Below are 21,849 nucleotides of genomic sequence, written 5' to 3'. Positions count from 1 at the left end.
CACTGTATATGTGACAAAGGAAGAGGGCGTACTTGAGGGCAGGGCAGATGCTTTAGACTTTTTCCTGGATCTGAAAATGGAACCCACATATTGTAATGTGGAAAAAAATCAGAGAAACAAAACAAAGCAAAAAACAAATGAAAAGTGTCCATGCGCCTGAGGTGAACCTTGTTTGGTCTGTTCTCTCTGTGGCTCTCCCTTTCCCTTCCCAGTCCTGTGACTGGAAACTGACTGAAGGGCGGGGTGACTCATTCGTGGCATCTCATGTTATATAGGAGGCCTTTCCTCGATCTATTCAGTGCCAGGTTTGGGGAGAGAGGGGTGCTTTCTGTCTTTTGTTGGGGTTCTCTTGTTTCAGAGCATATGGCTGACAGGCTTTCTACTAGTACCCCGAGTGTGAAAACGGATAAACCAGTTCCTTGTGAGCTTAATTCAGGTGTGCTGCGGCTGGTGAGCCTGGTGTCAGCAATGTGTGTTGTCGGGCTGCTGCACCAGAGCCATGAAGAGGAAGGCTGCGTGGTCATCTTACAGGAAAACGTGCCGCATGAGTGGTAACAACCCCACCCATTTCCTTTAGATGATGACTTGGTAGCACTGATTCATTGTTTAGCGTGACTTTGTGGATGCTGCCAGTAGCGAGAACCAGTTCTCTGTGAGCAGTTTGGGACAGCTTGTATCATCTAGCATTTCCTCAGGCTAAGTCCAGCCTGCCACTCGATTAGATGAATACACAACAATGTTTATCTTTTGTAGGTATGGATTATATTTCAACTTTTGCCTTTCTAATAAATAACTCTGTCAGCATACAGAAATCTTTGTCCATGTTCTGCTTCCCCACAGGAAAGTTTCTAGAACCACAACTATTAAATCAGAAGTCATAGACTTTCTTGGTAGGGACTAAAGCAAGAAGCTGTGTTGGTAGGGCCTCCCACTGTGTATATTAGAGAAATTTCTTTCATTTTTAAAAAAATTTATATTTACTTTTGATTAGATATTGCATGCATCTACTAAATATGGTTGGTCAGTATCATCTAATGTATCTGTCTATCTATTTATCTATCATCTGTCTGTCTGCCCTCTCCCTCTGCTCTGCTTCCCATTCAACAGCCCTCTCCTTTCTTCCCTTGCAAGTGAATTTCTTTCACCACTTTTTGGTACCCTTATGCATGTATCAGCAAATGTGACCATGGGTTCTCAGTTTTTAGCTTCCAGTCTGCACAGTGTGCTCACTAATCCATCCTTACGTTTCTACTTTGTGCTATAAAGTAGAAACAGTGCTTGTTTCTTTTCCGTACATAGAGGGTCTCCTCTCTTTTGAAGCTATGTAGTACTCCACCTTGGTTGGCCCATTCTTTCTTTAGCCCACCCTCTATTGGTGGATATCTGGCTTGTTCCAGATCCCTGCTAGCTCTAGCCAAGCTGCAGTAGACAATTTCACTCTGATCACACAGGTATTTCGATAGAGACCATCTGGAGGAATGACAGGCAGGTAAAAACGTTAGTTTGGTAGCCCCCAGCTGGCTCCCCATGGGAGTTAAAATATTTCATTCCCTACCACTAGCATAATCAAGAGTGTGGTATTTCTGCAGCCTTGCTGACAGTGGGTATTAGGCTATAGAGGCATTTATAGGTCTGGAGTAGGGGTAGAAACTCTCTGGTCTGCTTCTGGTCCAGTGCCTTCACAGGCTCCCTAACAATGGTGACCGTCCCTGCAAATGTCAGTCCTTCTTTGCGTGCTGCTCTCCCCCTCTGCCTCGTTACTCTGCTAACACCCTCTTCTGTGCCACTTTGGCAGCTTTTGGCTGGGCTCTGTCTACATGGAGGAAGAGAAATGGGAGCAAGGACTGTAACTGGATAGATAGGAGTAGAGATGAAGCCTTCACTCTGGGGACCCAAAGTCCTGGATCTAATTAAAATGCTCATTACTGAGATAATGCACTTTAATAAAACTCTTGCTTAGCTTGTGACAGACCTATAGGAGAAGCTTGTTCACTATTGTTAGGGGTGGACTCTCTTGCCTTCCAAAACTACTGAGTCTCTTAAAACTTGTTTTTCATTTGATTATTTCCACGTGTATGTGCTGTGTGTCATGTTAATGTGTGTGTATGTTGGTGTTTTCCTCAATAACTCTTAACCTTATTTTATTTTCCTGAGACAGGGTCTCTCTATTATGTAGCTCTGGCTGTCCTGGAACTTACTCTGTAGACCAGGCTGTCCCTGAACTCACAGAGATCCGCCTGTCTCTGCCTCCCAAGTGCTGGGATTAAAGGTGTGTGCCATCATCACCCCCAGCCTTTCATCATAATTTTTGAGACACAGTCTCTCACTGAACCTTGAACTGGTTAGTCCTAAGGATCCTCCTGCCTCTGCCTCCCTAGAGCTGTGATGACAAGTATTTGCTAGCATGTCTGGCTTTTACATGGTTCTGGGCATAGAACTTGAGTTTTTGCGCTCTTTGGCAAGGACTTTACTCACTGAGACATCTCCCCAGCCTTTGAAACCGAGTCTTTCCTTCTTCCCCATGTATGCCCAGGGACATCACGGGCATCACCATGGCTTGGGGCACTTTCCATTCTTGATATGTTTCATGTTTGTAAGAAGCCTAGTCCTTCCTTCAGGTCGCATTTGTCTGAGGCAGGCTGTAGCTTTAAGGTTTCCTTCCTTCCTTCCTTCCTTCCTTCCTTCCTTCCTTCCTTCCTTCCTTCCTCCCTCCCTCCCTCCCTCTCTCCCTTTTTCTTTTTTCCAGTTGGGAATTGAGTGTAGGGTCTTGTTCATGTTGGGTGAGTAGTCTACCACCATGCACCTCCCCAGTGGTTTATGGAGTTTGTATCTCCATTGAATTCTGTTTCTCTCTTAAGTGCTGTTGTATAGGCCTGAGTACCTGGCCTTGATGGGAGGTGGGGGCAGGGGCATGTCCAGCCAGAGCTGCGGGTTTAGGGCAATGAGGCTGTGGCATTTGCACCAGCCACCCCATCCTGGGTCTTATCTTCTTTTGAGCCTTGTCTGTACAGACTCTCCCTGTAGCAGAGCCTGCCACGCAAGGCCTAGAGATCCAGTGTCTCAGGACCAGCTATAGGAGCAGCTACTGTGATGGAGAATGGCTTCTGGGTGGTACGATCACCACAAAGCTCAGACTCCACACAGAGTCCCACACCCCCACCCTCTGTGTCTCCTAGCTCTGCAGCAAGATTCTGGAGAAGACGGCCAACCCTCAGTGGAACCAGAACATCACATTGCCTGCGATGGTGAGTGGCCCTTAGCGGGACTCAGTACCTCTTGGTCCCCCAATCCCACTGGCATCCTTGGCTTCTGCTCAGTGAGGGGGTTGCTTTCTTCTAAAACTCTGTTCTCATGCAGCTTCCTTTCCTTCCCCAGTTTCCCTCTATGTGTGAAAAAATGAGGATTCGTGTCATGGATTGGTGAGTTCTGGGTCCTTGAGGGAACTGCCTCCGGGGTTCCTTGGGTCTGTCATTTTCGTGCACCGGGCTGCTGCTGTGACAGAGGGTTAATGTATCAAGTCAGGCTATGAGGGCTGTGGGCAGTTATGGGGCAACCAGGAGCTGGGATGCTACACTGACTGAAGGTAAGGAGATCGCAGGCAGGAGACAGTGAGGAGCCCAGCTCCGGGGACTTCCTGAGGAGTCACTTTGACAAGTCATCGGTAAGGGCTACATACAAGAGGTGGAAACCAAGCCAGCTGCTCTGTCCCTGTGGGACAGAACGGAAGAAAAGCCCCCAAGTTGGATGTGTGTGTTATATCGTCTGAATGGGGTCACCATTGTGAGTGTTGAATAGGTCAGAACAGTAGTCTGTGAGTGTCTTAGAGTCTTAGCACTTGCTGATCACCAGCTTGTAGGCCAGGGCCATGTCCAGTGAGCACTTTCCACATGTGTGAGTTTATCCGAGCCCCGACAAGGTGGCATGGTCCTACTTCACAGAGGAAGGCACAAGAAGGGAAACTCAAATGACCTGTCTGAGGTGACAGTTCAGAAACCACTGAGACCTGATGTGAGTCCCAGCCAGAGCTGGAGCTGTTATCCCTCTGACCACGCTGTCTCTCACAGTAGCAGCAAGGAGGCAACCTCTCTCACACTTGAGGGGACATCTGGGCCCACACTCCACAAACTCCAGAACCCAGGCTTTCCACAAAGAGCAAGCTGTCCTTTCCCTGCCCCCAGAAGTCCTGGTCATGTGGCTCCCTGGCCATTCTCCTTTAGTTGCATGCCCATGGCACCCCCAACTAGGAGGATAATGAGAGACCAGGGGAAAAACCCCAGGCCACAGAGGCATTAAAGTGTGTGCCAGTTCCCCAGGCCTAAAGAAAACAGATTGAGAGAATTAGAGGGAAAGGAGTGTGGGCAGGGGGCAGGGAGAGGTCCTGAGGTCCGCCACGGCTGGTATGAGCCTCGGGGAAGGGGAAGCGGTTTGGTGGAAAGGTACACTTTGCATCCCCAGAGCCATCGCTGCTTGTCAGCTGGCAGTGACCACGCTGTGTTGACTGGGACAGCCCGGTGTGCATGTGCGTGTGTGCGTGCATGCATCTGTGTGGATGCGTGTGGGTGCGGTTGGCCCACAGATTGTGGCTGTGCCTGGCCTGGCTCCCTTGGAGCTGTGTCAAAGCTATCAGCATACTGTACAATCCAAACACATTACGGAATCTGGTGGCTGCATCTTTGGCTTGGGTTGAAGTGGCACTTTTATTGTGAGTCTATTTTGAGACTCACTGTTTTCCAAAAGCAAGCCCTAAGCCCCCAAACCCAGCTCTAGGCCAGAAAGTATGCCACCGCTGGAAGTTTCTATCCAGAAAGTCTTTCTTCCCAGAACACACAGATGAACTTCTGCTGTCACCTGAACCTTAGAAATATGATCAGTCTATGTGGCTCTGTAACTTAATCTTTCATTCGAGTCTTTAAAAATTCCCCTTTCATTAAAAAACAGAAATTCCTCAGGGCTGGAGACATGGCTCAATGGCTGCGAGTACTTACTGTTCTTGTAGAGGATTGGGGTTTGGTTCCCAGCACCCCCAATGTGCAGCTCAAAACTGTCTGTAACTCCAGTTTTTGTTTGTTTTGTTTCTTGGCTTCTGTGGGCATCTACACTCATGTGGTGCTTGTAAACTTGTCAGGCAAACACACATAGACATCCAAAATCCAACAACAACCCTTTCAGAACACCTCCTCCACAGAAGCCACCTCCATAGAAACAACAAGCCAGTCTTATTCTCCTCCCTATGTAGACAGAAGTCAGAAACCTCATCCTCTTTAAGGGGTGGACTTACCAATGTTAGAAAACGCATTCAGTTAGCTTAGTGTCTTTGAGGCACCGGGTTAGATTCCTGTCAGGGCAAGAAGAAGTCAAGAGAGGGACAAGTGCTGCCAGGCATTGGTGCTGTCACCTCTGGGAAGTTCTCTCATGACACAGTGTACCAGGGACCATGATCCAGATCTGGGCTGCCTGGCCACTCTTTCTTCCTCATGTAGCTCCTGTCAGAGGGAGGCTTCCATCCCCTTTCTAGGAAATCCAAAGGGGAAGGAAGGAAAGAGACTGGGCATCTCATGGGGGTAGGGTTAGGAGGAAAAGGAAATCAGCACGCCTTTGGTGTCTTTGGAAATGGTGAGAGACAGATGTGCCAGGGCCACAGTGCTCACAGTGGGGAGAGAAGGCCCAGGAAAAGCAAGAAGAGGGTTGGAAGTGGACCAGAGAACCCAGGCTGGCACGCTGACTTCTGCTGGCACTATGGATCTGTTCCTTGAATCAAAAGTTTTTCAGCACCCATGACCTTCTCTTCTCACACAAAAATGTCTTCTGACATGACCATCCATGCTTTGGGGTCAAGCCATTAGGTGGAGAAACCCAGGTTCACCTTCTAGAGGAAGGGACAGGTCAGAGTGGTCCGGGCTCTGGATTCCACACCATAAGTTTTTTTTTGCCTCAGAGCTTAGTCTCTTGGTCTCTAAGATGTTATTTTAGTGTGTGTGTGTGTATGAGAGAGAGTGTGAACTCTGTGTGTGTGTGTGTGTTTGTGAGAGAGAGAGAGACGACAGAGAGAGAGAGAGAGAGAGAGAGAGAGAGAGAGAGAGAGTTGTGTGTGTATGTGGGCATGCATGCAATGGCAGGCATGTGGAGGTCAGAGGTCAATTTTGTGGAGCCCCTTGTCTTCTTTGACCTGTGTTTGGTTCCCAGGGATCAAACTGAGGTCTGCTGACTCTCAAGGCAAGTGCCTTTGCTTGCTCTCACCAGCCCTCTGATAACTGATTATCTCGACATCAGCACCCTCACCTGAAGCTGGGACTCAGTGTAGAATATACCTGCTAGGGCTGATGAGGGGATCCTGAGAGCTAAGTAATGGGGTCCCTTTATTGATTGATGGATTGAGTGTGTGTGTGTGATGTGTGTGTGCGTGTGCACATGCCCATGCATATGTGCATGACAGATGTCAAATTCTCATTTTTTCTCTGCTTTAGTTTTTGAGATCAGGCCTCCCATTAACCCCGCAGCTTGTGATTTAGACCAGACTGGTTGTCCAGTGAGCCTTGGAATCCTCCCAACCATGCACCACACCTGGCTTTTTACATGGGTGCTGGGATGCGCAGTGGTGACATAGGAGGAACCAGCATTAGTGATCGCCATTGGTTATTATCCAGGAGGCAGAAGTGGGGTTCAAAGGCAGGCTTTGCCTGGGATGCTGTGGGCCAGCAGGTTCCTTTTCCCAGAGAGCCTACCCACCGGGCCCTGTACTGGCTGGCATGGGAGAAGTCTTCCTCTAAGAAGGCAGGAAAGGGAACTTCCTGACTGTGCCGAGGAACATGACACCTGAGTGGGAATTGGGGTGACAGTCCATGCTCTGCTCCCTCCTCCCTGGCTGACAGGGGAAGGGCCTGTACGCCTCTGCACCTGTTTGCTCATTCCATAGAGGGTGTACTTGGTCATGCTCTGCTCCCTCTTCCCTGGCTGACAGGGGAAGGGCCTGCACGCCTCTGCACCTGTTTGCTCGTTCCATAGAGGGTGTACTTGGTCTCTCTCATGGCTAGAGACTCTACACAAGGCACTGTACACCAGCACTAGTCCCTGCCATGGCCTCAGAGACGGCTTCTTGGATCTTGGCATTTCTTGGATGCCCAGGGCCTGGAAACTGCTCTTCCCCAGCAGCCTCCTGCCTCTTATCCTGGCCCCGCGTAAACCAGGTGATACAGAATAGAAGACTGTCAAGATGAACAAGGTGGTTCTCAAGAGATGTCTTGAGCAAGTTTCTTTTCTAGTCTCTTTCCTCCTGGGGTTCCCAGGTCTTAGTAGAAGACTCGACCCTTAGCAATGTGTTACCAAGGGCACTTCCTTCTTGAGTGGGCTGTGTGCTGCACCTGTCTAAGTTCATGCCTTCTTTCCATCCTTGTTCTAGGGACCGCCTCACTCACAATGACACTGTTGCCACCACCTACTTGGGTATGTCGAAAATCTCTGCCTCTGGAGGAGAAATAGAAGGTATGCCCCCTTGCTCTCTGTTTGCCTGTCCCTCCTCACTCTGTCTTACACTTCAAGATTTGGGAGCCTGCAGGCTAAGGGAGATTGTGTGGCCTCTGCAATCCGTTTTCCAGTGATAGCTCCCTTACAGACATTTAGGGTGCTACACTCTGAGTGGGGGGAACACACTGAATAGTCCAAAGGGGTGCCCTCAGTCCTGCAGGGGCCACCACTTGCTCGGTTTTACTGACTATGAGTGCCCAGTGATTCTTATTTCTCAATGAATTTTGTTGGTCTACTAAAATGTAACCCATTGAAAATCATTAAAACTAGTGATCTGAAAGAAGACTGCAATTTTCCTATGAGACACCATTCAGGTCATCACTGCAGGCAAGAACGATATTCTGAGCTTTCTGGGAAACACACACAGGCCACGAGCATGCACATACATACACACGCAAACACGATACATACCCGTATACGCTAACGTGAGTTGTTTGATCATTGCTTTTTGTCTCTTGGCAATATTAGACTAAGGCCTTTTCTTGTGATTAAGTATTCTTCTAGAACAGTGTTTTGGTAGTACTAGGATTGAACCCAGGGCCTTATACACGCCAGCTAAGCAGTCTATCTACGGGATCACATCCCTCGTCCTTAGAATGCAATTGTAATAAATATATGTTCATTGTGAGTGTACATAATCAAATGAACTAGTTAATATGGAGTATTCAGGCATCTTCTGATTTTCCCAACCTTACAACTAACTTTGCAATGAGCGTTTTTATAGCTGAGTTCCATGCTGTACATAGCTACAATAACAATACCAACAACTACCACAGATCTGGAAAGATGGCACAGAAGTTAAGACCATCTGCTGCTCTTGCAGAGGGCTAGGGTTGGTTCCCAGCACCCACATTAGGCTGCTCACAACTGCCTGTAACTTCAGTTTCAGGAGACCTGGCACGCTCTTCTGGCTTCTGAGGGTACCTGGATGCATGTGGTGCAATACATACACGCAGGAAAATACATAAACGTAAAACAAAACAAAGTTAGGTTTGTGCTGTTGGGGATCAAAGTCAGTGCCTCAAATGTGCTGGGCAAGTGCTCTACCACTGATCTGCGCTCCTGCTCTCAAGTTGCCTCTCACACATACATCTAAAGTCAAAGCTGTCACAGGGTTTTAGCACTTCTATGGCTTTCTGTCAATACTGGAGTTGCCTGTCAAGAAGGTCGATCTAACATATGCTCAAAATTTCCATACACTCGATGTGACACTCTTCCAACATGGCCAAATAAAACTGGAGTTGGGAGTGGTGATGCCCACACGCCTGGAGTCCCAGCACTGGGGAGGTGGAGGCAGGAAGATCAGGAGTTCAAGATCATTCTCGGCTACAAAGTAAACTTGTGACCCTCACTCAAAAGATCAAACCAACCAATCCAAACTACAACGGAATCCCAAAACAGTAACAAAGGGAATTTTGTTAATTTGAAGGTAAACGTGAATTTTTTCATTTCATTGAGACTTAGAGAAGTGGGCCAACTATGCACATTTTGAACCTTTGACATATGTATTCTGTGCAATACATATTTTAGTTATTCTGCTATAAACACACACACCTGGACTGTATTTCTGATGGTGTGTTCATCTTTTTCTTACTGTTCTCTATGACTGTGAGCACTAACTTTGAGGTTGTGCATAAGTAATTCTTACCAGTTATATTTGAATGCTTTCTGACAGATAGAGATTAAATTTTCATGTAGCCAAAACTGCTAATCTCTTACTTAGTAAGACAGTGAACTATCTTCATCTCCTCAAAATTGCTTTTTGGTGATGTCAGCAATGTGTTTCAACTGATCTGTTCTGACATCTCCAAATGTCATCTTTCTCACTTCCTAAATTCTGCAGTGCCTCTTGAGTTCAGCCCTTGGTTTTTACCATCTTCAGTTAGCCTTCTTATTAGTGCTTGCCTCTGGTATCTGGGTTATGCCTGCTCTGTAAAATTAATCGGAAAGATTTAAAGTCTTCTAACATCTGGGAACAGTTTATATGACATAGAATGTAGTCTTTTGAGGGTTTGAAATAATTCACCCATAAAACCATGTGGGCTTGGTGCCCTTTCTCAGTGGGTGTAGGGACGGCTCTTTATAAACTTTTCAGCTTCTCTTGTGATCATTGCTATTTTTAGGTTGTTACTTTTGCGCTTGTCAATTTTGATAATTTATATTTTCCTAGAAAAACATGCATTATGTTGAGGCTTTAAGATATGTTTACAATGTTTCTCACAATGACTTCTAAAATTTAGTCACTTTCTTCTACCTGTGCCGTCTCTTCTTTATTGTGTTTGAATTTTCCCCTTTTCCCCTCAATTAGCCTCTCAGCCTTTAAAACAAAAACCTCACTGGATGTTTCAGTTTTGAACTCCTTAGTTCTGCTTAGACTTATTTTATTATCTCCTTGTCAAAAATTTTAACTAGCTTATGTTTATTTTAAAGTTTTCTTATTTAAATAACAAAAAGTTTGGTTTCTGCTTTATAGACCAAGTATAAATATTTGGCAAATGTCTAGGTTTTATTTAACCTTTTTTTCCAGTTTGAGCTGGGTCTCAAGTAGTCCAGACTAGTCAGACTAGTCTTGAACTTGTTATGTTGACAAGGATGACCTTGAACTCTGGGTACCTGCCTTTACCTTTCAAGTATTGAAGTTCTGGGACACAAGTGTACAGCATCAACCCTGGGTCATGTGATGCTGGCGAAAAAACTCAGAATTTTGTGCATGCTAGGCAAGCACTTTGCCAAATAAACTACACCCCAAATCTTTATTTAACTTTATTTTTAAAACTTATTTTCCCCTTTCAATATGTAGTACACTTTGAATTTGTTTTGGTGTATTTTCTGAGAAAAGTCTTGTTCGTTTCCTGTGTGGGAATCTGACTGGATTCCGGACACATCTAGAAGATTGGTCAGGAACGTTTATCTGTAAGTTCCAAGAAACAGTTTACTGGGAGATCCTGCTGTGTGAACATCACTGCGTGTGCTCACTCAAACTGAGACAACATGTCATTGCTATGGGTCCACCTTCGTCCTAGAAGCCCATGGTTAACCAGGACACTTTGTGTAAATTCCTGGTTGGATTTTTTTCTGAGATAGAGGTCTTGAGCTGAATAACTCTTATTCTAGTTTCTGTCGCAGACAGTTGAAGGCAGATTGGGTAGTGCTGAGAACTTGGCAATGAGCCAGGGCTCAAGTTCTTTGTAAGTAGGAGAGTCGCTCAATCTCGCCTCTATAAAGTGGGGCTCCGTGGCCACTTCCCTCTTAGGGACCCAGTTGATGACCCACTTGCAGCTCGTCTGGTGTCTGGTATTCAGTGGTCAGAGGCAGCCGGGTGTTCATGTCATTATGTCATCCTCAGAATCACCCACCGCGCTGTGTTTTTCTTTCTGCATCAGTTCTGCTCCTCCTTGCCCCAGTCTTTCTCCCCACGGAAGCTATCCCAAAAGACGGCATCCCCCTCTAAGATGCAGGCTCGCACGGCGAGCAGAGCCCCGACTGGCGTTCTGTCCCCTCTCATTGCCACCCACTTTCTAATGAGACATGCTCAGCAAGGGCATTTGCACAGACAGGTCAGGGTCTCTGTATGTCGCTGCCACGTTGCAGCTTTGGTGACTCATGGGCCTCATTCCCAGTGCTGTCATATTAACTCCTCTGAAACATATTTCAAAATGCATTTCTTTAAGACAGAGTCACACTTTGTAGCCCTGGCTGGCCTGGAACTTGAAACGCCTCTGATGTCTGGTGTACAGTGAAGCCAGGCTGACCTTGAACTCTTAGAGATCTGTATGCTTCTGACTCCTGAGTGCCTGGATTATATATATACATATATGTGTGTGTATGTATGTATGTATGTATGTATGTATGTATGGCTATATGTATATAGCCACACCTGGCATTATTATTATTTTAAAGGCAGGGTCTCATGTGTCCCAGACTGGCCTTGATCTCACTGTGTGCCTAGGATGACCTTAAACTTCTGATCCTCCTGTCTCCAGTCCCTAAGTGCTGGGATTGTGTGCTACCATGCTGGTTTATGTAGTGTGGGAGATTGAACTCAGGGCTTCAGGCATCCTAGGCAGGTACTCTACAAGCTGAGTTATATCCCCAGAGGCGTCTAGTTACAGAAAATCTCAAATGCACACCAAGGTTGAGAATTAGCCTGTGAGCTCCTTGGCACCCTTCCCTCAATGTTCAGTGCTCATCTTCCATCCTGACTCGAGCCGTCCAACATATACAGACATACTTCTAGAAGGTTCTGCTACTGGGGAGTGTTCTCTTCTCCCAGCTGTGAGAACTCTAGGGTGTAGTCCCCCTCAGGGAGCTGGTCAGGGGCTGGTAAAGCACTGTTTTGCACACCCAGGCAGAAGCAGTGAGACAGGGACAGTGTCTCCCGTGGGTGGTGCCGAGTCTTCTTCAGTTTTCAGACTTGGTACTGTCTCTGTCTCTGAATACAGGAACTTAGATGGTCAAGGTACAGCAGGACATTTCTGAGTGTTTTGGAGGAAGTATCTGATATGATACCCTTGTGTCTGTCCTCAGTAACCTGGTGTGAGGTTAGACCCTCCTGCAGCCCCAGCGGCCTTTGTTTTTGGTGTGATTTTGGCCTTCTTTTGATTATGTCATCTATTTATGTATTTATTTATTCACTTATCTGCTTATTGCACTAGGCATTAAATTTAGGGCCTTAGGCGTGCTTGGCAAGTACGTACAACTGTGCCTTCTCTCCGCTTGGTTTAATGAGGTGAGAAAGTTGTTTCCATGGTCAATAGATGGCGCCCAAGTCATGAGCATCCCAGTGTGGAGTTCAGGGGTGGCGGCAAGGCAGGACCGTTGACTATTCTTGCACCCAGTTAACCACTTCTGGAATGTGCAGCAAAATAGCTAGAACAATGTGACAACGGAGTTAAATTTATTGATCAAACTGGGTTATTCTTCGGGGCTTCCCAGGCTCTCTGAGTCCCTGCCAATAGAGGCGGGTCCCTTTCGCAGGCAGAGGTCTGTCTAGTCTCCAGGGTGTCACTTGCCTTCCTCCTGGCTGCGTGTCTTTCTCCAGCTCCGAAGCCCCACTTGGAACATGCCCCTGTCACTTTCCTCTCTTCCCTTTTGTATTTCTTCTCAACTGTGGTGGGACGACAGCACACTGCCTTCTTCTCTTGTGTCTCCCAAAACACACCACAAACTGTGCTGAGAATGGAGCCCAGCTTGGCCAGCATGTAGGGAGCCCTGGGTTCCATTCCCAGCACTGCATAAACAGGGCATGGTGTCATGTACCTGGAAGCCTGGTGCTTGGGTGGTAGAGTTGGGAGGATCAGAAGTTCGAGATCATCTTTGGTTATACAGTGTGAGAACCACCTTGGCTAACTAGTAGAGACCGTGTCTCAAAACAGCAACAACAAATCAATCAAACAAAACCCCCTTCTTTCTCTCCCTCCCCATCTTGATGTTCCAGATGATTTGGTTCAGCCTGGAGTTTTGTTTTTGTGTTCTTGTGTTTGTCTCCAGTAAGGACAAGAACTAACGCTGCCTCCTAAGCACCTCTGCCCACAAGTTTGCCTGGGCACACTGAAGTATTCTTTGGACCCTGTGCACCAGTGCATTAAGGGAAGACTTTGTTTTCATTAAAAACTGGAGTGTGCGCTCTCCTCAGATGTGGCAGTTCTTTTGAAAGGTAGGAGGCATGTGGGACCTGTGACACTTGCAGGCCTGTTCACACCTTCACCCACATGCTCATCATGCTACAGAACAGCCCCGAGGAAACCAAAGCTGTCTTTGGACTGTGGATGACGGTGAATTTCCCAGCAATCTCTCCTTTCCCCTCCTGCCTGGCCCAGGCGGGTGTCATGCAGCCAAAGCCGTGGGCTTGGGGCTCTGCCGAGCATTGGGAGCTGGCAGGGCTGGCTGAAGGTAATGGCTTGGCTTCTCCAGGGTACACACGTGTCCCCAGGGACTGCCTGCTGAGCTGTGATTTGTGGCTGGCAGCCTGTGTCCCTTCCAGTTCACCCAGGTGAGGGAGCTGGGCTTCACTCTCACAGTGAAAAGCTGGGCGTGTTCATCTGGGACTTGGGGCTTCCTTGGGCCCAGTTCTCCAGGCTCAGGGCAAACACAGCGAAACACTTGTGTTTTGGCAGAAAGACAGCCAGGACTAAATAGAGGCTTTGTGTCGGGTGGCTTCTCTGTTCACCCTGCCCTTGACTTTATGAGCTGTCTGCAGACACAGGGGCGAGAACCTGGGGTGAATCAAGGCATTGGAGACTTGTGACGTGTTCTCAGCTGGGAAGCACTGGCTTAAGACGTCAGCAGGGTCATGCCAAGGCCCACTATTATAGTCGCTTATGGTTCCTAAATGAACGAATACGCAATTGAGCAAGGAGGTCTGTGCCATTCTTCTGGCCACCAGCAGCAGGTGTTGGCTAGCTGGCTGGTCGGACTGGTAGGAAACTGTCTCTGATTGGCCGCCAGATTAAAAGTCAGTCTCTGGCAAGAAGCACATGTGGTCACACCTCTGGCCCTGGCTTCATTAGGTAAAGATACCAGGCTCCTCCTGCTGCGCATCATTTGGAAGGAGCTTAACGTAGAATCTGGGGACCATTGCTGTGCCTGTGAAGGTCACCCCGCCAGGCTGAGAGCTCTCCTGTGCCAAGGACAATTCCTGTAGATAGGAAAGTCTTCGCCGGGCACAGTCTGTCATGTCGATTCTTGCCAGCCAGCAGTGGGAGCTGAAACCTGACTGCAGGGACCTAAGGGCCAGCTCAGGGTCTTTCCCTCTTTGGGCCTTCGGCCTCACTTCTCTGGCCCCGTCTGGACCTCCAGACTCCCACATCTGTAGCTCACTCTTCCTCCACACTCCTTTTGAGAGCCTTCCAGAGATGTCCAACCTGGATTCTCTGGACCACATTAAGTCTAGGGTGTCCAAGCCACAGCCTCAGGGTTAAGAGAGGACAAATACAGTTATTTTGAATGAAACTGCAGAATGATAAGTCATTCAGGGTTGCATGTTAATTGAACATCCTCTGGCAGCTCCTTGAAACCATCATGCATCTGTGGGAAAATAAAAGGGTTAAAATATTTTATTACATGTGCATGTGAATATATATGTGCATATGTGTGTGCGTGTGTGCGCGTGTGTGTGCATGTGCTAGTGGACAACATCTGTCTCTTATCTTCCCTGGAAACCTCTGGTGCTAAAAGTCAGACCCAGGTGGCTTCTGTTGAGAAGTGTTGTGGTCTGTTGCGATACTAGAAACCCCCACTAGGTGGAGATGTTGTGCCTTGAATGACCTTGGCAGAGTGCACTGGGCCCCAAGTGTCAATCTGATGTTTGGAGCCCAGGGTGTTTGTTTGCCCACAATGATTCTTTCATGTTTCCCTTTTCATGTTTCTTCCTTGCATCCTTCCTCCTAATTTGCCTGTATACAATGTAGAAAAAGCACATTTTCTTCTGTGTGTTGCTTCTTGAGTATGTTGAGTGGAGGTCACAGAGGTGCTGAGAGCACCTGGTGGGAGTTGGGGGGCAGGGTGTGTACCGTCCTTTGTCGTGCATTCACAGTGTCTGTCTGCCAGCTCTCCATCCAGGCTCTTGTTCATGTAACCATTCTCCACCAAGCCACGCCCATCCTAACCCCCTTTTCCATTTCTTTATGCTTCAGAGGAGCCGGCAGGTGTACTCAAGCCTCCGAAAGCCACTGACCGTACGTTGCTGTCACCTAGGGACCACGAGGGGTTGGGACCTTGGGGTTTCTGCTGGTGGGGAATTTTCTGACTTGCATGAAGGGGGACTGAGCTGCAGCCAGGCCCCTGGGTTGACCACTGGCAAGACTCAGCCCCTGGGTAACCAATGCCTCCTCAAGGCCAGTTCATCTAGCTCTCCCAGACCATTTCTAAGCTTGTTGCCTTGCGAATGCTCCCAAAATGGGGAACCATGGTGGGCCACGGGAACTGTGAGGTATCTCGACCATCTTGAGGTGACTAAGGGGATGAGAAATGCTTGACACATAATTCACAAGGTAAATCATAACTGCGATGATTGACACAGCAGTTAGTAGTGTTCCTCTGAGTCCCATCATCCCAAGGCCTCCCCCTTTGCCAAGTTCTGTCTGCTCTGAGGTCTGGAGGAGAAAATATGTGGAAAGGTGATGGGCAGGCTAGCTCTAGCTGCCCCATATCCATGCACTGTTGCAGCAGCATGGCTTAGAGTACACAGTCACACGGCTTGCTGAACAGGTCTCCATGGAAGCTCTTTCCTCCTGTGCCTGCCCTGGCCCATCCTGGTGGTGGTTCTACTTTGAGCATTTTGGAAGTGTCCTGTGAAAGGAACAACCTACCTTTGCAGAGTTTCAGGGTCTGGGCAGGGAGGTCTTGTCCCTGGAAGGGCTGCTGTGGCATTATCAAGAGAACATCTCCAAGAAGGGATGACGGGATGGCACTGATACCTTTATCCATCCACCAACTCCCCACTGCCACAATAAATGTGTGTGTGTGTGTAGGGAGGGATCCCTGGGACATGGCTTCTCTGGTCACCTGACTCTGGGCTCACCCCATGGCCTGAGAGGGGAAGGCTTGAGCCCGAGCTTGTATGCAGACCAGCTGAGTGTGTTGCACTTCTTGCTATCCTGTAGTCAGTCACATCTCTGAGCCTCAGTTTCCTCATCTGTGAAATAGGACTAATAACATAATAGAAATAGCCTCATTCCAGCATACTGCGGACTCAAGAGACAGCTGAGTTGATTACAGATTGCTAGTGTATTAGTAGTTATACGTGTACAGGGTCCACATCTGGTGCATGTGGGGGAAACTGAGGACTAGAGATGGGACCTGATCTGAAGGTGTCTGGGTTAAACCCTAGAAAGATCTACAGGGCCACCTCTCTGACACCTGCTTGTATCTTCCAGTGGATGACAACTTGGGCTTTCTTCCCACCTTTGGGCCCTGCTATGTGAATCTCTATGGCAGCCCCCGGGAGTTTACGGGCTTCCCAGACCCGTATGCAGAGCTCAACACAGGAAAGGTGAGCAGCCAAATGCATCCCGAGGGTCTCCAGGCTGGCCTGCCGGTGTCCGTGGGCCTTATGAGGCCTAGGCGGACCCCTCGGAGTACCTCCTCTGGTAGGCCTGGCTTCTTTCTCCTGGGCCGGTTGTACCGGCTTACGGTCTCCATCCCGAGATACCCTGGCCCATCTCTCTCAGGTTCATCCCTGTGGACTGGGTTGGGGGACTGGTACACCCCCGTTCTGTAGGGGTGAATCACAATATGTTGTCACAGGTTGTGCCCCCCTACCCCACATCCCTCACCCCTTTGCTAGTGATCCAACTTGCTCTGGCAGGGAGAAGGCGTGGCTTACCGAGGCAGGCTTCTGCTGTCTCTGGAGACCAAACTGGTGGAGCACAGTGAGCAGAAGGTAGAGGACATTCCTGCTGATGATATCCTGCGTGTGGAGGTGAGGACGTTGTTCTGGGGCCCCTCTTGGGGTAAGGACATGGTAGAGGGGCTTCTTCACTTCTGACCATGTGTACTATGGCGGTATTCTCAGGGCCCTTGTGTCTCAGCTGTAAGGCGGGCATATGGGATAGTTCACCTCAGAGATGCTTTGGGGCTTCAGGGAGCTCAATGAAAGTAGCATAGAAACTTAGAGCTTGATACAAAGTGGAACACCGTTTTCTGAGGTCGCTGTTGTTAACCCCATGCACAGAGGAAGATTCTAAGACCCAGAAACATGAGAGCAATGCACGGTCTCCAGGATCGTTTGGACACTGTAGTTAGCCACCTCTGGTTTCCATGCTCGCCCTCCTACCTGCCGGTTGCCTCAGCTTCCCTGTCTGTAGTCACATTTATCTTAGGAGACAGTGATGAAAAGAGACATGATGTAGGCACACAGTAAGCACACAGCAGAACTTGTGTGCACACAGTAGGCACACAGTGTTATCTGTCATCACCATTCACATGCTCCAAAACCCCGATTTTCAGCACCTTTCCCCTCAGCTTTCCAGAGTTTTACATTGTCTCAGCCCTGTGCCTTGGGCTTGGAGGGCCTGGTTTGAAATAAACATTTTGAGCACATGACTGAGGCTGCCTATGCAGACTACAGGGCTGCCTGGTGTGTGTGTGTGTGTGTGTGTGTGTGTGCGCGCGCGCGTGCGTGCACGTGTGTAGCTCTGGGCAGGGCATGATTGTTGAGAGCTTTCAGCCCCTTTAAGGGGCAGATGAGGTGTAGGCTGCCCTGAGGGACACTGCAGGAGACCCTGCTCTGTGGACATGGTGGTGCCATCGATGCTGGTTTGGATTAAGGAGCAGCCTGACCTTGGAGGAGCAGATTGTATGAGGAAACATGAGTGAATGCGGGCGAACCTGGAATGAGTTTGTTCAGTCAGTAACTCAGTCTGGAGGCTGTTCCTTCGGACCATCAGCACTCTGCCCAGCCAGGAGTTTCTATGACCTGGTGATGGCTAGGGCCTGACCATCTATGGGATCCGCCCTGCTGGGTATCTTGCTGTCTCCTTGTGACCTCTGACCTGCTCACTCTGCCTGCAGAAGTACCTCCGGAGACGCAAATATTCCCTCTTTGCTGCCTTCTATTCAGCCACGATGCTGCAGGATGTAGACGATGCCATCCAGTTCGAGGTCAGCATTGGGAATTACGGAAACAAATTCGACACCACCTGCCTGCCACTGGCCTCCACCACCCAGTACAGCCGGGCAGTCTTTGATGGTGGGTGAGACTCAAGGGACCTGGGTCACAGGGCAGATACCAAACCCTAAGCCTGCCTCCGTGGAACCACACCAAACCTTCTGGGGTTCCTCTCTTCTACTTCTTGTGCTGTCCCTTATACCCTTCTTGGGGGCCCCGCTCCGGTTGGACTCCTGCGGGCTCTGCAACTGTCCTGGTCATCTCCATCAGCACGTGGGGCTTGGAGGCCTTGTGAGCTTGGGTTTCCCAGAGGCATTCTATCAGCCTTCTCGTTTTGAGAGTCACAGCAGTCTGTCCTCCCTCCCACGCAAAGTGTGCTCAGGTACCTTGTCTGGAGACTGGGGTCTCCATCAGCCATGTCACAGCATCTAAGGGGAGAGGAGAATAGGGCCCCGTATCTTGAGTCCTCTCTCAAGCTGGGCCGGTTCTAAAAGCCCAGTGGCCTGAGTGCCATGTTGGACAGAGCTGTGTTGTGCTGTCCTGAGCCTCTGCCTAGCACTCAGGCCCCTCTCCCCTCCCTGCAGGGTGCCACTACTACTACTTGCCTTGGGGCAATGTGAAGCCAGTGGTGGTTCTGTCCTCATACTGGGAAGACATCAGCCATCGGATTGAGACTCAAAACCAGCTCCTCAGGATTGCGGACCGGCTGGTGAGTGGGACCCTGTCCAGACACGGTACCTGGTCTCTAGCCCTTGTAGAGAAGATGGGGGTATCAAGGATGCTGGGTACACCCCAGGTGGATGTGGGAGATGACTGAGAGACAGAAAGTTGAGAGAAGGCTGGGGTGTCAGGATACGCCTGGTGTTTATTATTAGATGCCTCTTGACTCTTATACCACACACAATAGTTTTGCCAGAAGCTTCCAGCCAGAAGCCAGAAGCTAGAGCTTAGATGCTGAGTGCTGAGGGAGAGGTGGGGGGTATGCAGGGGAGCAGCTAAGGGACATCAAGAGGGTGTCATGGGCGCAATGGGAGGATGTGGAAGAGGACCCCTACCTTGGATATCATGACAAGGACGTAGGAGTGTGAGTCTGAGTCCCAGGACACCCTGGGAGGAAGGTGGCTTTCTAAGGAGTTTGTGGAACTTGAGCTGCCAGGCCTTGACACCTTGGCCTTGGGGAGATGAAGGGCTTTGAGGGAACCCCAGGGAGAGGAGTGGAGTGTTTGAATGTGGGATAGCTCTGCTTTGGGGTGAGGAGAGGTTTCTGGGAACCTCTCTACACTTTCAGGTCTGCCTGGTGCTTGGACGCAGCTTGCAGAAGAATCCTGAGAGGGCACAGGTGCAGAGGCTAAGGGAGGGGAGAAGGATGCTGGGAAGCCACTGCTTCAGGCAGTGGCTCCAGGCTCCCTTCCAGGGAGCATCACCCAAGGGAGGCCAGCACGGCTTACACGGCAGGAATGAGGGGGCAGCAGCAGGGAGGACAGGCAGAAGAGGCGTAGGGACTTCTGAGGAGCACCGTTGGAGAGGAAGCAGAAAGGCAAGGAAGGGGTGATGTCCTTGAAACTGACAGTTGGTTGTGATGGGCAGCTAATGCCAGTGACAGAACTTGGAGTAGAGGCTCTCTCCTGTTCTCCACTCTCCACCACACTCCTCGTTACCACCTTACAAGACCACAGTTCCCGGAGAGCAGGGACTGAGTTTTCCGAGGGGTTTCCCCAGGGCAAAGCACACATGACAGGCATTAATGTGAGGAGAGGGCTCCTTGGGGGACTGAAGCCTGTCAGGTATTTTGAAGTTGGCCTCTGTCTTCCATCTCAGGGCCCAGGCCTAGGGAAAATGCCCAGAGATCAGATGAAGCCCCAAGAGAGCCAGCTCTGAGAGTCGGTCCTCATGCCTAGTGGTAGCTCCATGGCTGTGGGGAGACGGCTGTAGCTGTGGATCTGCCTGTGGCCAACTCACCAAGGACTGACACAGGAGTCTCAGAGAGATCACTCCCCTGTGGGAAGTCAGGCCTGGCCTCAGGGTGGCAGGCGGGGCAGGATGCATTCAGGCTATGAAGAAGTTCTAACTAGCAAGGGAACTCCCTGTGGCCATGTGTGAGACTGGGATTCTGAGGTTGAGGGTCGTGGTGGGGAGTCCAGGAGCTGGGAGGGTGCTGGTAGATTGAGTCTGGCTTTGCCTTTTCTTGCTCCTTCTGGCTCAGTGTCAGGTCCTGGGGGTTGGGTCCCCCTCCATGGTGACACTCCTGACCTCGGCTTGCCTGTTCCACAGGAAGCTAGCCTGGAGCAGGTCCACCTGGCTCTGAAGGCACAGTGTTCCTCCGAGGACATGGACGCCTTGGTGGCTCAGCTGACAGACGAGCTCCTTGCAGACTGCAGGTAGGGAGTACTTGGCACCCTCAGATGCCTCTTCTAGCTCAGCCAACGCTGTCTCCTCAGGAGTGTTCGTGTGTGGTGGTGAGCAGAGGCACGTCTCCCAGCCACACTTGGCCAGCAGTCTGGCCAGTGCTGAGCCCAGAGGTGCTGGAGCCGGCACCGGGAGTTGAAAAGGTGACGTTTAGAACAGGTCATAAATCTCCCTGCAGCAGCAACAGCAGCTGTGGGCTGGGCGACCGGCTTACCTGAATGGGAAGCATTGTGTGTCTGATCCCCGACCTCATAGCTCCCTGATGGAATCTCCAGGAGAAGCTGGGGTGGGGGCACCCCTCCTTCTCCCAAGGCCATGTTGTCAGGGACCATGGTTTCTGTTTAGGTTTCTACTGCACATGGCTGATTGTCACCTTCAGGAAAGGGGAGCCTGGGAGTGAGGGAGGACAGGTCAGCAGAGGGGGCTCACCTCAGCAGTCTCTTCCACATTCAGGAGCGCTAGGGGCAGTGACTGAGAAGGGAGCGTTGAGTTGAACTTGGCATGAAGAATGATTACTCAATAATACCTGGTCAACAAAAGACTATCACTGTGAGGAGGACTTGGTAAAAGGAAGTGTGATTACCACAATGACAAATCTGAGGAAACCGCCCCTCACCACAGTCTGGTGGCTTTCAATAGCTCTGCTTCTTTGGGCCTTGGTTTCTCAGCTATGATATGGGCTTGGTCATAAGCACTCTTCTGCATTCTTTGGGGTTTAGTATGAAGCTAGTCCTCACCCCCAATCCTGTCTTCTCCTCTCTCGGGCTAGCTGGAGAGCCCTGTTGAAGAGATCAGAGAAATGCTCTCACCATGAGAGATTCCTAATTGTGGTGGCTAGGCCTGGGCATACCCTGCTTAGGAAGTGTGCCTTTACCAGATAAAGTGTTGATCCCAAAGGAACAGCCCCTGTGACCTGCCCCGGGCAGGTCATTCCTCCATTCTCCATACCTTCTTGAAACCAGCTCAGCCCCAACTGTATTGGTAAGGGTACACAACCTTTAGCCCTTAGGTATGGTGGGGAGTGAGAGGCAGGATCTGTGGGAGCCCAGGGCAGATGCATCTGATGATGAAATCTTCCCAAAGAAGGAGTGCCTGGTGGAAATGGTAGGGTAGGAAGTGGAGAGGAGACCGCCAGGACCAAGGTATGCAGTTCTGAAATGCCTGCTATCTCCAGGCGTAGCCTTTAGGGGCTCTGCCAAGAAAAGCCCAGACCTGGGTATGTTGAGGAAGGAGACCCCTGGGTCAGATGCTCGCTATAGCTTCAGGGTGATGAGAGAGGGGACATGGGACTGCTAAGTGACCTAAGATACAGA

General features: G+C 49.6%; 1 protein-coding gene across 22 annotated transcripts in view; it reads left to right on the top strand.

Moving 5' to 3' along the window:
- The window catches only part of Dysf (dysferlin), a 200,191-nt gene that overhangs the window by 73,135 nt on the left and 105,207 nt on the right, over positions 1-21,849 (top strand). For 13 of the 22 annotated variants that reach the window (XM_040737838.1, XM_005071081.4, XM_040737832.1 and 10 more), the window contains 9 exons: positions 3,177-3,245; positions 3,376-3,419; positions 7,397-7,479; positions 15,156-15,197; positions 16,398-16,513; positions 16,829-16,942; positions 18,034-18,211; positions 18,715-18,839; positions 20,402-20,508. In XM_040737838.1, the coding sequence (XP_040593772.1) occupies positions 3,177-3,245; positions 3,376-3,419; positions 7,397-7,479; positions 15,156-15,197; positions 16,398-16,513; positions 16,829-16,942; positions 18,034-18,211; positions 18,715-18,839; positions 20,402-20,508 (878 nt within the window). The remainder of the gene's footprint in view (positions 1-3,176; positions 3,246-3,375; positions 3,420-7,396; positions 7,480-15,155; positions 15,198-16,397; positions 16,514-16,828; positions 16,943-18,033; positions 18,212-18,714; positions 18,840-20,401; positions 20,509-21,849) is intronic. The other 9 variants (XM_005071085.4, XM_005071079.4, XM_005071091.4 and 6 more) reach the window with 1 other exon arrangement.

Source organism: Mesocricetus auratus, unplaced genomic scaffold, assembly GCF_017639785.1.
Source record: "Mesocricetus auratus isolate SY011 unplaced genomic scaffold, BCM_Maur_2.0 Super-Scaffold_100676, whole genome shotgun sequence".
NCBI lineage: Eukaryota > Metazoa > Chordata > Mammalia > Rodentia > Cricetidae > Mesocricetus > Mesocricetus auratus.
This window is presented reverse-complemented; position numbering and strand designations above follow the sequence as displayed.